We start from the raw sequence: 14,525 nt of genomic DNA, 5'->3' as shown, positions 1-14,525 counted from the left end.
GAAGCTGCCCAACCTTGTAGCATGGGAATAGTTGGGCACTGCTGCTCCCTACTAACAGAATTAGTAGTAGTAGAATAAGTAGTGAGAATTCTCAGCAGTTCTGGCTTAGTGTTTTGGATAAACACATCTACTGAACTTAAAAAGCACTTAACTTTGACTAGATGATCGGTTTTACATTTAAAAAGATAATTGTGATCAACCCCGTACATTAATTTTGTTTTTCTTTTTTTCTGCTTTTCTCCTTCTAGAAACCCTCCAAATTCCAAACCTTTACAAACTTTTCTTTTAAAATGTATTTATATATATTTATAGATATTTATATATATAATATTTCTTCTTTCTTAAATGAATCCTTCCCTCCTTGTTCTATGTATACTTTTTTTAAAAAAAACCTGAAGAACTAATGTTACTTTTTTATTATTATTTGCTGGTGACATTTTTAGGTGTGTGAGAGAGGAACAAGGAGTGCAGGAGATATAGGGGGAGGAAAGGTATCTTTCTGTGGTCAAGGTTGAGGACAAATAAGGTTTTTGAGCAATTAAAAAAACAACAGAAAACAATACACCCTTTCCCCTGAAACATTTGAAATGCAAACTCAATCTGGGAGGGCGGGGGGGGAGGAAAAACACCACTTCATTTTCACTGCAACAAGAAGCAGGCAACTCCTTTGTGGAGGTGTGTATGTGTGCACAACAGGATGATGGGAAGAGTGGGAGGGTGCGTGCCACATAGGAGGTGAATTTTTCTGTAATTGGCTAGAAAGTCTTGCTCCTAATTGTGAGCATCAGTCTTTCAGATCAGCTCGTGGATCTGTCTGGAGAGAGTTCAGAACTTCCTGCATAGGGTTCCGTACCTCCCAAGGGAGAAAATGGGTCTTCATGGCAAGCAGAACCCTGTTTTGCTGGAACGGTTGAACAAAAAGATAGTGTGCTGGTATGGAACAGTACATTGAGCCTGCCCCCGTGAGCCCAACCATGACCCACATGACGTAGGGTGGAGGGTAGGAGGAGATTGCTTGCAGCAGCATGCTGTCCCACTGCTTCCCCTCCTCACACACCCACTCCTGCTCCTCAGATATTTGTCCAGGCATTGCGAGTCAACAGAGAGTGTGCAGGAGCAGAGGGGTTCAAGCAGCTTGTCCTGGTGGCCGGCATGGTCACGGCGAATGTGTGGCAGGACTACTTCTGTTGGAACTGGGAGAAAGGCTGGGGCTACAGCTGCCTGGGGGTGGGGCTAGGCTGCCTATGCGGGAAGAGGCTCCTGTGGAGGCCCCCAATGTGTCCATGCCTTCGGAGTTCTCCAGCATCTCCTGGATGAGTGGTGGCATAGATCCAGGGATCTCCATTTTCAGTGTGATCACTCTTTCAGCACCTGTGGAAGGAAAAAACAACCATTTAGAGATCACGAATTAGAAACTAAGCACCCATTGGCTAAGCCTCAAGGTAAGCACTCACTTCCCCACTCAATATTGGAGGCATAGCAATGCCCAATGAAGATTTCTCAGAGGGTGAATCAGTGCTATTGCATATTTTTCCACAGTTCCACATCCAGGTTTTGGAGGAGAGGACTGCACGTCTCAGGCATCTGTGGTGTCAATATTCATAACATCCCATGTCTAATTATGTATTTTCTTGCTACTTTACATTCTTTTTTTTTTTTTAAGTGAAAGTTGGTAACAGAATGGCTTAAAGTTTTAAAATCATGTCCATTTATTGTAAAAAGTGTTCTTTAAAAGTAAAAGTAACTTTCAAAAGTAAGTAGAGATAGTACTTGTTATACCAATATTCCTGCTTGTTATGTTACTTTGAAATTTGCCTTCGTTACACTTCCATTACACAAGAATGTACTCATCATGATTAACTGTGTTGTTAACTTGTTAGTACTTCTGAGCTTTGGAAGGCTGTAAATCATATTTGACAAGTGAATCTAAGCAATGCTGTATTTTCAAATGTCTGTTTCTCGTACTACTACTGTAGAGGCACATCTTGGGTCTCTGTGTATACACTACAAAACGGTAATGTCCAAGATTTAGCCCTTTGTCTCTGAGTTTCCTCTCCAGGGCCTTTGTGCCTTGCTATGTACAAGCCAGCTTAAAGGAAAGAAAAGAGATGCTCCGTGTCAAACCTGGATTCCAGCCATTACCTTTTGCACTGATGCTTCGCAGATCTGTGATCTTCATCAGCATTTTGGGGAACATATGGGGTTTGCTAGGCCTTCTCTTCCTCACATAGATTTTCAAAGCTTCCAGTAGTGGTTCCTGCAATTTATCAACTCGATCCGGCTGCTCCAGGTCTTGCCGATCTAGGAAGGAAGGGCAATAGTTAGAAAAACAGAAGGATCAGTTGATAGAAAACATCCCAGGAAGAAATACTCCATATTTAGATAAATACAAATGCTGTACCAAATAAGGGCATGTCTATGTGTGTGTTCATTTGTACACACACACACACACACTTCCAAATAGGCCATTACAATTTTTACCAAACAGAGCAGAGGTTGGCAAAATCAGCCTTCCAGATCTTGCTAGACTTCGGTCCTTAGCATGCTTCACGATGACTGACGGAAGCTGCAGTTCTAAAAAATCTGCATAGTCAACCAATGCATTGCCCAAATCACTTTCAAACAGGATTTATTGTTTTGTATTCACTGCAAGGCCAAGAGTTGGGTTCTAAAAATCTCTTTTGAGACAGAAAATGCATACTACAAAATATCCCAAGAAATGTGTACACACACAGCCCCGTTATTTTTACAACCCTATATAGGTCATTACTAAAAACATCGCAGTGCCACACCAGAAAGAGGAATGAACTTTTAAGCAGATGCACAAAAGGCAGACACTGAACAGCTGCAGCTCTTTTTTCTTTTCTATCCCCTTGCTGTGAAAGTTATACCTCTGAAACCAAAAATGGCAACTACTATGTGTCAAGTTTATTTTCACAAGCGTAAGAGCTGGACATTTTTTAGCAGACATAATCAAGCAAAGCAGAACACGCATGCTGTCGGGAGGCCTTGAGTTTTGTGGAGTGGGTGGCTGTATTTTTCATCTCCTTTTTTATATATTTAAGGCTCACAAATGAATTTGCCTACAAGTTTATTTAACCCACGTTTTTAAGAAAAACAATCAGGCTTAAACTTCCTGGATTAATAGGTAGATTTGAACATAACTTCTCTGAATTTAATAATAGCATTCCTGGCCCCAACATATATCAAAATGCATGTACAGATGTGTTTTTTCAGTCAAAAGGCATATTTAAAATATTCAAGGGAAACTACTTTTTTAAAAATGAGATTTTTAAAAAATAAGTTGGAAGACTGATCCAGAAATAAATTAGAAAAGACTTACAAATGGACACATGCAAAAATTGTCATGGACTGAAAACAGGCTGTCTAATCCATCCCTCCTTTTTCAGGCTGGAGTTATTTCACACCTCAGGTGCACAGCAGCCTAATAGGTTCCCTATAACAAAGTCACTTCTATGTGGGAATTTTTTTTCTTTTGAAACCACACATGTGACAGCCACATGCAACAAAGCACACCACAGAAACTCTCTCTCCTTTTTTTGCAAAGGGGGGCCATCTGCTAGGGACGTTGCCATTGATAGAGGCTTTTCTGAGCCTGTACACCATCATCTGCAGAGCACATGCTGCAGAACCTGTGTGCAATCGAGGCATTTATTAAAACGTACATAACAACTGCATATGCGGTTTTCACACCTCTTCCCTACACAGTGAAAGACCATTTTTTCTGCATGCTGTTTAATGCCAATACTTATACGATGAGGAACTATTTTTCCCCTAAGCTTTTAGTCAGAAATATTACTACTTGAAATTATTTAAAATATATATAAAAGCTCAAACTTTTATAAAGGACATCCTACCACCTGGTGGTGCTATTGAGTAAGAACAGAACACATGAAGAAAAAAAGCATTCCTGGCTCTGCTCCTCTAGCTTCTTGAGGTGTGTTTTGTCGGCTCTACAACAGCAAAATCTAGTCCTCTGCACACCAGAACTGAGGTTCTAATGCACAGACAAGAACAGCTGTTTCTAGCTTATATGACTAGCTGCAAAAAAAGCTTAAAAAGCAGTGTGGGTGATTTCAGCTGATCTGGAAGGGGGCACACTTCCTCCATGGATCCTCCGCCACTGCCAAAATTTGTGGGCAAATTACAAAAATCTCTTTAAAACAAATATACTATGCTTGATCTACAGCAGTCTTCTGGGCTCACCAATAAACCTCAGTGGAATGATTTGTGGGAGAAAGGATTGGTTGGTTGGTGCTGAATGTAGCCCACAGGTTCCCCATCCCGGCCTTAAAGCGATGTGGGTAGTATCTGGTATCAGCTCAAGAGATACCTCTTCACATTCTGCCTTAAATGTTTAGGGTGCCGTCTTCTCTCGCCTTCAAGCCCTCTGGGAAACCATGGCTAAAGGGCACAGGAATCTCACACACTCATGCCTCATCATGCTCCAGAAAGGTAGATGACTCAAGTTGAGAGAGAGAGAGAGAGAAAGTAGCTCAGTGAGTGGGAGCCCCCGTGAAGCCAGGGTCCAGGTGCTGTAACCTCTGGGGAGATGAGCCAACTGAGATCATCCAGAACAAGTGGGGCTGATGGGGTTACAGGGTGTGCGGCTGCCACATGTGCCACCTTGGCCAAGATGCTCTGTTACCAGAAAGAGGGACTGGCAAACCACATCTACATCCTTTATAACTAGACAGCCCTGGGAAGGTTGCCATAAATTGGAACTGACTTGATGGCACATATTAATTAAATTAACTGTGGAGAAGCCGAGTCAATCAAAGAAGTGGTTTGGATTTGCAGCGTATACCGAAGAAACCAGAATAAAAAAGGTTCCCTTGTGGAGTCTCAAGGGTTTTTTGGGGGGGGGCAGGGGGGGCATTGTGGGAAGAGGTGGTGAAGCCCTGAATACACTTTCCTCCCTATTTTGCTGTTTTATATGGCTTAAGTATAATCTGTGCAATTGGTAAAGTTAACCACAATCCCCTGCATGTGATTAAGACTCTGCCTTGGGAGCCTCAAAGACCGCAGAGTGGAGTCTCAGGAGTAGAGTCTTAAGTAGCTTCAAGTGGCAAAGCTATTCCTGGTGAAGAGTACTTGAGGCTGCAGGTAAGAAACAGGCGCTATGTTTAAAAGCTCCCCTACAAAAACATACACATCTCTGCCCCAGGAAGAAATGCGATCTCAGGAAGAGAATTTAAGAGACCACCCCACATCTCACTGACCCAGCATTTGGCTGTCTTAAAATATATAAACTGGCCCTCATAGTGTCACTTGTTACTTAAGGAAGCACTTCCACAAATATATATGTTCTTTCTGGGGGACCCCTACACAATGAAAAGACCCACCACCAATCAGCCAACCAATGTTGGACCACCTAGGTGAAATTCTGGCAAGGAGAATGAATAGCCCCTTGAGGGACAAGGGCAGAAGTTTCTCTCTCTCTCTCTCTCTCTCATTCACTCGCACAGCCGCTATTCCACATTGCCCTGCTATGACTGTGTACATTAAATGGCCAAACCCAGAAAATGGAAACAGAAGACACCAGAAATCAAGGTGAGAAGAGGTTTCTTAAGACATAGATTCAAAAGGGCATTCATCAGTCTCTTACAACAATCTCCTTTCTTGGAAAACTGAGATGGGAGAAACTTGCATTTGCACTCAGGGAATGGAGGATCTGTGTCTGGGACTTGATTCTCTCCTGGTTTATGGCACTCACCCCCACATATGAGACATATGGCGCTGAGAAGTCCTGTTTCTGCATCATCCATCTCAAGCGGCAGCAACTGGTTGGCAAAGGCAAAAACAAGGTCTGTGAGAGGTCCAAAGCCTGCGTTGTGCATCTGCGTGCGGTTGAGTGTCAGGCCATCTGAGAAAGTCATAGTATCCTGTTCTGGAGTATAGCGCGTACATATCCGCAGGATCTGGAAAAAAAAGCATGCATCTTGACTCCATCTCTTCCATATTTACCCACGTCTGCTATGAATTAGATGGTATGGGGTTACTATGGGGTGCAGCTGTAGGTCACAAAGAGCCTTAGAGAGCCCAACCCCAGATGTTTTGCCCTGCCCAAAATTCTGCAGTTCCAAAGACTTCCCGACTTGGCTATTGTCTGCATGCACGAAGGAACCTTCACTCACCAAAATGTCTAGGCAGGCAGCTTTGAGGAGCGTGATCTGGTCAGCGATTGTAAGCGAAGTGAAACCTGGCAACTGCTTGGCAAATTCAACCGTCTTGATGATACACTTGGTGGACAGTTCACTGAACTTGTCCCATAGGTCGATGTCAAGAGAGACCCGTTGATCCGAACTGTTATTCTGTAGAGAGGAGCATGGTGGGGGGTGGGGATGAGGTTGGGAAGAGGCATCGGAAATCAGGGTAAGAAGATGCTGGATAGCTCAGTGGTTTAGGTCTCCAGCTGCAAAGCCAGAGGTTGGAAGTTCAATTCCCAACTGTGCCACCTTGTCAGGGGCCAGATTTGATAATCCATAGGATGCCTTCCAGCTCTGCAGTTCTAAGGTGGTGGTGATTGTATCTTCTACAATGCAAATAAAAAGAAGTGGAACTGAACCTCCCACCACAATTTCCATTCTTGGAAGGCTGAGTTGGGGGAAAATCTTGTTTTTCATTCAGAATGCTCCCAGAAGTCTCTGACCACTACAGACACTGGAGCTGAACAATTCCCTAGAATTTGAGAGGTGGAGTCCAAAAAAGTTATCTGTAACAAGCTTTGCTCAAGACGTTGTTCCCAAGCCACAATGTCCGATCACTTTGGGAATATGTGTTTTGGGAATGCATGACCGGGCTCTGTTGCTGCAGTCATTTATCTGTAGGCCTGTTCTGTAACTAATTTTATCTACTCACGACATTAAGAAATTAAATAGAAACAAGGACAGAAAAAAAATCTTCTGTAATGAGAGAATGGGTAGGTCAGGGATGAAAAACAGAACTTGGAGTTTTTCCTGAGAAAGTCAGATCTTACCCAAAAATGTCTGGAAGCTGTCTTATGAGGACATTGCAGTTAAAGATGGGATATCATTATACACTGCTTTTTAAAAAAAATCTAAAAGCACACACACTGATATTTCTTATCTTTATGGCTAGAAAGTGAATGGTAGAACTGTGAGAATAGATGGAATGGATCTGCCTGGCCCACTGAGCAGCAGAAGGAGGAAGGGCTAAAACGGTTCTTTTATATATTGGTTCCAATTACAATCATTGCCTTCTCTAGTTGAAAAGATTATATACCAGGTAATGGGAAACATTTTCTTCCAGACATCCTGGAAGGCTAGAGACAATACTGGCCTAGATGGCCACGTAATCTGACCAGAAGTGTACTTTCTGATTATTAGTTAAAGCAACACTGCTGTCACCAGTAGGTCCTCATCAACGATGTTGTCTGCCAATTTTTTATTGAGCCAGTAACTACAGTCATGTCCATTTGCAATTTGGTAAATTTGGGAATATTACGGCTTCCCCCACTTCCTGAGACTCACTGTGGGCTTTCTTATTTTCTGCATCTAACTATTTATTTATTTATTTATTTATTTATTTATTGTTTGTTTGTTTGTTTGTTTGTTTGTTTGTTTGTTTGTATCCCGCCCATCTGGTCTATGCGACCACTCTGAGTGGCTTAGGAATACAGATTCAAATGGGTTTCCAAATGTTGAGTATTTATGACCTTGTAAGGAAAACACAAGTTTTTAAAGCAGTGAGTTTGATTTGAAAGTGTTTCTTATTTTTACAGATTTTATATTTTTATAGCTTTTAACCATTAACAGTAAATAGTTTTTCTTTATTTTGCAAATATTACTGATATATTAGTATTGGTGTACTGTATTTGGCAAATGGCTTGAATGGCAGGGCTGTCCTTTTGCCTGAGGTCTCCAACCCCCAGTCCACGGTCTGGTGCTTGTTTGTGGCCTGAGCTGGACCAGGCCGCGGAGACAGACCTCCCCCCCACATCCCCCCGCATAGCCCCTTTGCACATGCCTGTGTATGCACCCACATGAGCGCCCCTCCACCCCTTCGTGCATGCGCACAAGTGCCCTTGAGTACCACCCCACCCTCTGCGCATGTCATGAGTGCACGAGTGCCCTCCCTCTCCCTCCTTCATGCATGTGCGTGAGTGAGCGCCTCCTTCGCACATGCGCATGAGTGTAGGGGCTGCCGTGCCTTCCCCAACCAGTTCGTGGGGTTAAAAAGGCTGGGAAGCACTGCTTTATGCAACACACATAATATTTTCTAATTTGTTTTTTAAACCATCAGTTCACCAAATGTAACACAATGTGTAGATTTATGGCAATGTTAAGTGTTACTCCGTAATCTGCAGCAGTGAGTTGCTGCTAATTAACAAGTGGCCATTCACATTCCTGACTGAGTGCTATCACTGGCACATGAGTAAGAATGCAAACAGCAATATGTTTATTAGCCACAATTTGTTGTTGAGCTTTATTAAATTACTGGCCATTGTTGCTTAACAAATATTGTGTGCAGCAATTTGGTGTGCCATTTTACTTACAGAAATAACAGAAAGTGATATCTTAGTAAAAAATAAATCCGGCAACGCTTACTGTTTCTCGTAATACAAGGAGTTCTTATCTATTTGTATTTTAGGCACTAATTATAAATTCATTAGAATACAGTGTTCCAAAACGTTACATGATAGCCCAGCAACTGGGATAATTAAGATTTTATTAGATCATAAAGGAAGACTGAATACGTTAGAACACATGTGATTGGTACATCAATGTTCATTTGCCACTGAGTGTCTAACAGTAAGTCATTGTTTTATGTAAAACGATTCAGACAATATGTGTCTTATTGTGGCCACTAAGCTGGTCCTTTTTATTTTTTTATTACATAAGGTGTTGTGTGAACTTGGGAATTGTATAGCATTTTGCTTTTTGAATATTATATATCCTAAGTTCTTGAACCAATTTGGCAGTTTCAAAAGAACAAACAAACTGAACAAGAACGAGCAAATATGATCATAAATTTAGAACAATTTATTCAGGTAGAACAATCTGGCTTCCTTTCTATAACAGAATGTGTTTGTTAACACTGAGCAGCAATAGCCACAACCACAATTTTCAGCCAGATTGACTAACACCTCCCACTGATAATCACATCAGCTTTGATACGTCAGCCTCTCTGCAGCCATTCTCAGCTGGTTTTAAAAGCTTAGCAGTGTTGGGCATGGTTAGTATTTGGATGGGAGACCACCAGAGAATACAACGGTTCTCCTGGTAATGTCAAGAATGGATCCAGATGGAAAGCCTGAAGAGCTGCTAGTAGAGTCAACTATGGTGGGCTACCTGGATCAATTATCTGACTTGATGCAGGGCTTGTATGTAACGGCTACTCACTGTGGTGTACTTGCCCAACTGGCAGAGAGCAGGAAAGGTGTCCTGGTGGGCCTTGCGTACTTTCTCAATGAGATCTTCCACCTCAGGTGTGATGATGTAGCTCTCTGAACACTCCTGCTTGGGAGCATCTTTCTTCTTCTTGTTCCTGTCATTCCGGACAGCTGAAAGAGGGAGAAAGAAAAGGGCACAGAGTGAGTGGTGCTCCTGAAGGTAGGGAAAAATCAAGGACTCTAAATGGAACCCAACACATCCTTGCTCCTTATTCTAAGTGCTACCATTATTCATGATTCACCTTTATTTAACAAGGCAATAATTACTACTAAGTGACTGAGCATACATTTCTGTATAGTAAGATATTTAGCACATTATTTTTTTTTCTTTTTTAGCTTAACCAAAGGGGCTAGCACAGACAGGAAAAGTTACCTTATATAGAAGGAGTTTACAGAATAAGCATAGGTGATACAATAAAGAGATATTTGAAACACTCCGTACTGATGGCCAGGTGGGAAATTTGTTCAGTGCCCATTCCAAGGGAAAGCTTTGTGAGTTTGATCTATGACCTTGGTAATGCAGTACACTACACTGATGCTGGGAAAGTGTGAAGGCAAGAGGAGAAGGGGACGGACGAGATGGTAGAAAGTGTCATCGAAGCTACGAACATGAATCTGACCAAACTCCGGGAGGCAGTGCAAGACAGGAGGGCCTGGCATGCTCTGGGGTCATGAAGAGTTGGACACAACTTAATGACTAAACAACAACAAACGCAGTGCAAATTTATCAAATTCACACTTCCCAAATAAAAAGGTGGAACAGAACAAAGCTTGTGACCCACCGTCTACCTTCAATGTTTGTAATGAAGTTCACAAACACTACACAAAATTGTGCATGTCTGAAAATGTATGCATTACAAATGTGTATACTTGAATAAGTGTGCAACAAATAGCTTTATTCAGTTGAAAATAACACACAAAAAGCGTTTTCAAAAATGTGTATAAGAATAAACATTAACAATCCATATCATGGAGTGTTTTTGGTTTTTATTTTTATTTTTGGAAAAAGGCACATGACAAATGTCTTTCCAAATTTTCATACCGGGGGGGGGGGCAATCAAATTCTGTTGCAAAAGCAAAACAGACAGACTTCAAAAAGAAAAAAATAAGACCATGAATGAAATGAAGTTTGATGGCCTCATCCACTCCTGTTTGTGACCCTCCGTATCTACAACTGGGACCAGCACAGGAAAGAGCAAAACATTATTCTACATTATTCATCTCAAGAGATGCAGAAAAAGAACAGGGCTGCTGCAATTGTTAGAAATGCTACTCTTATGGACTAAAATGGAATGACTTTCTAGGGACCAAAGTATTCAAGATAGCCCCTTAACTAACTGGGACATACTTAATTAACCCAGAGACAACAAAACTGAGGCGAATTACATTCGTAAGATCACAGGAAGACATGAGCACGTGAATTTGTGGCATCATGCTGCAGCATACAGAATTTATTGAGGCAGCACAAAGCCCACGTATGTTTATGTTGTAGCTGTGAAGAAAAAAATAGAGGAAACAGTAAGAAGGTTATCCTTTTGGGACTGTAAGGTTCCTGGAATCTTTGAGGTGGGTGACTCTCTTTAAGATAACCTTCCCTTTAAAAGTAAATAAACAAATAAATGCTAGTCATGAGGCAGTGGCAATGCCAGATGCGCTGTTCACTCATGGTGGGCTGGTACATTTCACCGCCCTGCCTGAGGGAGGAGGTGGGGCGGGGGGGAGGGGGATAATTCGGAAATCAGTCATGTCTGCTTGGCAAATTCAATAAAGCGCAGTCCAGACAGGCAGTTAGGGAGGGGGGAATACTGCATCCATCATCGCATAGAAGAAGTAGGGTGGGGAGAGAGAAAAAGCAGCTGGCATAACGAGAAGCCAAAGACACCAAGAGAAATGGATGAGAGAAGAATTCAAAAGTGTTTTGTGTGTTCGGGGGAGGTCCAAATGTATCTTAAAGGAAAGGCACAAGAACAAGGGTCTCAATCTTCATCTCCCTCCCACCTTCGAGCTTGGCCTACACTTGAATCTTATCTCCCCACCTCCATAACCCAAGGCGGTTTATGGATAGTTACTTGACGTGGATTCTCCAGTTTCTAACAAATAACTCAAGCTTGGTTTCTGAAGTGCTTTAGCACTGCACCTCGATACAGTGAGAATCATCTCCAGGTTGTTTATATGTGGGTGGCAATGTTCACTTCCCGCCTCATGACATCTCTAGAACTGGACTCCTGATCTTAAGAGGACACCCTGCTATATGCTCTATATTCTACTCAGCACAAATGCTGCATGCAGTCCCTAGGCCAGGACAAGGCCAGCATTACGGATGTTCCCCATCCTGCCTCCGCCTCTCCTTGGACACCCCATTTCTTCACACCTCTGGAGGAAAGGAGAAGAAAGACAAACAGGATCACAGATGTCCTAGATTAACCAATGATTCCCCAACCACCTCCACCTCTCCTTTCTCCTGGATCAATCTGCTGCTTCCTCACCCCAAGGGATTATTAATCTAACCCTTGGAGTTGTCATAGCAAAGTGGGAATCCCTCCCCCCCCACTCCGTTACAGTCGGGAGCCATGACAACTAAGCACCGCAGACGCCAGGAGGGCCCTGTCTGCGTCATTTATCTCTGACATCATCAATCACTGGTTGCCAGGGAAACACCCTCAAAATTAGAACAAAGCAGAGGGGCAAACCCCACAAACCACCTATTTGGGTAGAAAACTAAGAGAAATCCCTCTGTACCAATCTGCAGATTATCATTTTTTGTGTGTAGTGTGGGGGGATCTTGCCTGCTTGGAATAGGTTGCCATCTCCAGCTGCAGCAACACCCCTCAACTAATCAACTGGGGAAAAGAGGGGGGAACCCTTCTCTAAATATCTGTTAAACCAAGTATCTAAATATTGACATAAATGATAGCATCAGACATTTTTGCTGGTCTTTTTGTAGAGTTATTATTATTATTATTATTATTATTATTATTATTATTATTATTATTATTATTATTATTATTATTATTATTATTATTATTATTATTATTATTATTATTATTATTATGAGGTGGTGTTTTTACTTAGGAAGTACAGGGCAGGAGAAAGGATATATTTATGTGGAAGCACAGAATATATTTGGGCGCTGGTAGAAAAACAAATGCCCACCACATTTGGCGGAACGCCTTCTACCACCAAGTTCTACCCGTGTCACTCGCGCGAGCCAGGAGGTGAGGTTGAGGAGCCTAACGCCGAGGGAGGCCCGGAAGGAGAAGACAAGAAATCGGGCCTTCTCGGCGGTGGCTCCTCGCCTCTGGAACAACCTTCCCCCGGACATTCGCGCGGCCCCCTCGCTGGGTATTTTTAAAAAGCAATTAAAGACAATGATGTTTCGGCAGGCCTTCCCCCCCACCCCCCCTTAGCTAATCCTGATTTTCCTTTTTTCTTTTTCTTAGTTTATAATTTCATGGTTGAAAGTTTTCTTCTTTGTAAATTCATTTTTAGTTATTGTTGTACCCCTGTTGTGAGCCGCCTAGAGTGGTCTATTGACTAGATAGGCGGGATATAAATAAAATAAATAATAATAATAATAATAATGATACGACAGAGAGGCGCAGATCACACAGAGAGGACCAGATCACATCACACTAACCTACTGTAGTCCAGTTCCAATCATGTAGTGATGGCTGGAACTAATGGATGCTCTAAGCAACATATCAGAAAGTCACTAAATTAAACTTCTGAGTTTTGAATACGGGCTGAAACTCAAGATTTTTCTACTGCAAAAGGACGGTGACAACAAGAAACATTCCGTCCCCATCCTTCTTTTCCTCCTTGCCCTTTACTCACATTCCTTGGACATGCCCACTTCAAAGCACTTCTGCAGGCGGCAGTATTGACACCGGTTTCGTGTGACCTTGTTGATGATGCAGTTCTTGTCACGGTGGCAGGTGTATACCATGTTCTTCTGGATGCTGCGGCGGAAAAAACCCTGAAAGGTAAACAGAAGAAAAAGGGGCATGAGCAAAACAACCTCTTTTTTCCCCTCTCTTTCACAGCAACACGTGAGTTGGTTTACTTCCTCACATCCAACTGGAACAGGGGCAGGGCACTGGCTCTCTGAGATCAAATATTCTGTGTGGTGGCAAAAAGTATGAGCTTTTCTGTTCAGCTTTTGCTTCAGCTATCAACTCAGTGTCTGGTAGTACTGCTTTCTCAGTAATATACTGTATAGGGATAGTAATGCAGGCATATCTCATTAGGTTTTGTAAGGATTATCAAGATCATGTACAAGAAGTATGTTAGTATGTGCAAAGACACTATGCAAATTAAGTAGGTAACCATTCAGTATCAAGGGCCATGCTTCTCTTGGGTATAAGTGGTTGGAGGTTGTGGACCAGTGATGGGCAAGGCTAGAAACAAATCCTCTCCCCGTTCCCCAATCCACCACATCTTCCTCTATATGCAGGGAGTTGCTGAAGAGACCTGAACTAATGACTGTCAGAGAGTTTCTGAAATTACACTGTGTGCATTAGGAAATCAGACTGAAACCTGCACACAGCTCTAGGCAAGAGTCTGCGGCCCCTCAGAGGTTGGAGATGGGCAACTCTCACCTTCCCTCCTGAACAGTTATGCTGATTTGGACTGATAGGTTTTGCAGTCCAATAACAACTTAAGAGCCACTCTTTGGATTTGCCTATACAGTATAAAAATACAGTGGTGCCCCGCATAGCGACGATGATCCGTTCCGGAAACATCACTATATGGGGCAGAAAACCCCATAGGAACGCATTAAACTCGGTTTATGGGGGGAAAAACTCACCGGTAAGCGAAGATTCCCCATCCGGCCGCCATTTTCGCCGCCTCAGTAAGCGAGGGCAGGGCGCGAAAACGCTTTTGCGATCGCAAAATCCGCATCGCTATGCGGATTCGTCGTTAAACGGTGCGCTCATTATGTGAGGCACCACTGTAGTATGAGCTGCTTTGGGCATTTTTTTTTTTTTTTTTGGTTGCTGGGCAAAGGTTAGTTTGGCTTTTTCCATTTCAAGCCTGTAGGAAGCTCAGCTTCCCCCACTATAGTTATATCCCTGGCTTCCAGGATTTT

At 42.6% G+C, this 14,525-nt stretch overlaps 1 protein-coding gene across 6 annotated transcripts in view; it reads right to left on the bottom strand.

Moving 5' to 3' along the window:
• Nucleotides 1-401: 401 nt before the first annotated feature.
• RARA (retinoic acid receptor alpha) overlaps nucleotides 402-14,525 on the bottom strand; it is a 204,393-nt gene continuing 190,269 nt past the window's right edge. For all 6 annotated transcript variants that reach the window (XM_073004245.2, XM_020805865.3, XM_020805866.3 and 3 more), the window contains 6 exons: nucleotides 13,271-13,412; nucleotides 9,387-9,547; nucleotides 6,159-6,335; nucleotides 5,738-5,942; nucleotides 2,143-2,301; nucleotides 402-1,371 (listed from right to left, as the gene is read on the bottom strand). In XM_073004245.2, coding sequence (XP_072860346.1) covers nucleotides 1,157-1,371; nucleotides 2,143-2,301; nucleotides 5,738-5,942; nucleotides 6,159-6,335; nucleotides 9,387-9,547; nucleotides 13,271-13,412 — 1,059 coding nt within the window. In that variant the 3' untranslated portion in view covers nucleotides 402-1,156. The remainder of the gene's footprint in view (nucleotides 1,372-2,142; nucleotides 2,302-5,737; nucleotides 5,943-6,158; nucleotides 6,336-9,386; nucleotides 9,548-13,270; nucleotides 13,413-14,525) is intronic.

This window comes from Pogona vitticeps, chromosome 6 (genome assembly GCF_051106095.1).
Source record: "Pogona vitticeps strain Pit_001003342236 chromosome 6, PviZW2.1, whole genome shotgun sequence".
Taxonomy (NCBI): domain Eukaryota; kingdom Metazoa; phylum Chordata; class Lepidosauria; order Squamata; family Agamidae; genus Pogona; species Pogona vitticeps.
The sequence above is the reverse complement of the archived record's forward strand: the minus strand, read 5'-3'. Positions and strand labels throughout refer to the sequence as shown.